Consider the following 1,036-nt stretch of genomic DNA (forward strand, 5'->3'; position numbering starts at 1 on the left):
GGAGTGATACAATAACTGATCAGATCTACTGGTATAAAGGATGGCAATTACCTCATTAGCTCATTAGTATAATCTACTACGTAGTGAAATACAAATTCAACTCATTCACCTCTTCACAAAAGGTAAACATAATTGGTATACTTCATACCAAAAAATTATTTTATAAAGCTTGTCTTCATATTTCAGTTAAAGATTCAGCTGATATAAAATGATACTACCTTAAAAGAGCATCCAAGCAATGCTTTGGATTTCCTTTTTTTGGGGCAAAATTCAAGAAAAACATGATTATTTGAAGTTTTTTTTGCTGTTCTCGAATTAGTTAAGAACCTCCTGAGATTCCTTTGCATTTTCACCCTTCCACCCTTTGTGTTTCCAGTGGTTAAATGTGCTGGGCGCACGATGTTTTTATGAACACAGTTTTTATGAACTTCAAATAGATGTACAGAATACAAGCATTTAAAAATAACTTTCAGATATGTATACAGTCCAAAGAAATCCTTTAGTATTCTTAGCATCAAATACTTTGGGAAAAAATTGATTGCTCTTTTGATGGTTCAAGAAGTCAGTCTTTTCTCAACAGTTTCTTGATAAGCAACAAACCTTCTCAAATTCATCTTCACATTGTCGAGAACACACAGCTGATCTGTACTGTATTTACCTCGCCCTTCTTTACGTATCTGCAAAAAACCAAATCATGTGACTTGTATCTTGCTAATTTGTTTAAATAAATAAAGTATGTAATTTAGGGAATATTTAACCATTTTCCTGAACAAGATAGCTGCAAGATTTTGGTAAAACATTTTTACTTTCAAGGTAAATGGAACAGAGTAAGTGAAAAATAAAGATAAATTTAGAATGTGCACCTTTAAAATGATAGTTACAAAAACAACTGAAACATAGACTTTAGTTTATCCTTTTTTTTTTTTTTTTTTGAGACAGAGTCTCACTCTGTTCCCTGGGCTAGAGTACCATGGCATCAGCCTAGCTCACAGCAACCTCAAACTCCTGGGCTCAAGCAATCCTCCTGCCTCAGCCT

At 33.4% G+C, this 1,036-nt stretch overlaps 1 protein-coding gene across 1 annotated transcript in view; it reads right to left on the reverse strand.

Annotated features, from left to right (window-relative positions):
- Window positions 1-203: 203 nt before the first annotated feature.
- The window catches only part of HEATR3 (HEAT repeat containing 3), a 58,304-nt gene continuing 57,471 nt past the window's right edge, over window positions 204-1,036 (reverse strand). The window contains exon 12 of the mRNA XM_012642609.1: window positions 204-677. Within this exon, the coding sequence (XP_012498063.1) occupies window positions 555-677 (123 nt within the window). The 3' untranslated portion in view covers window positions 204-554. The remainder of the gene's footprint in view (window positions 678-1,036) is intronic.

Source organism: Propithecus coquereli, unplaced genomic scaffold, assembly GCF_000956105.1.
Source record: "Propithecus coquereli isolate 6110/MARCELLA unplaced genomic scaffold, Pcoq_1.0 Scaffold180, whole genome shotgun sequence".
NCBI classification, from domain to species: domain Eukaryota; kingdom Metazoa; phylum Chordata; class Mammalia; order Primates; family Indriidae; genus Propithecus; species Propithecus coquereli.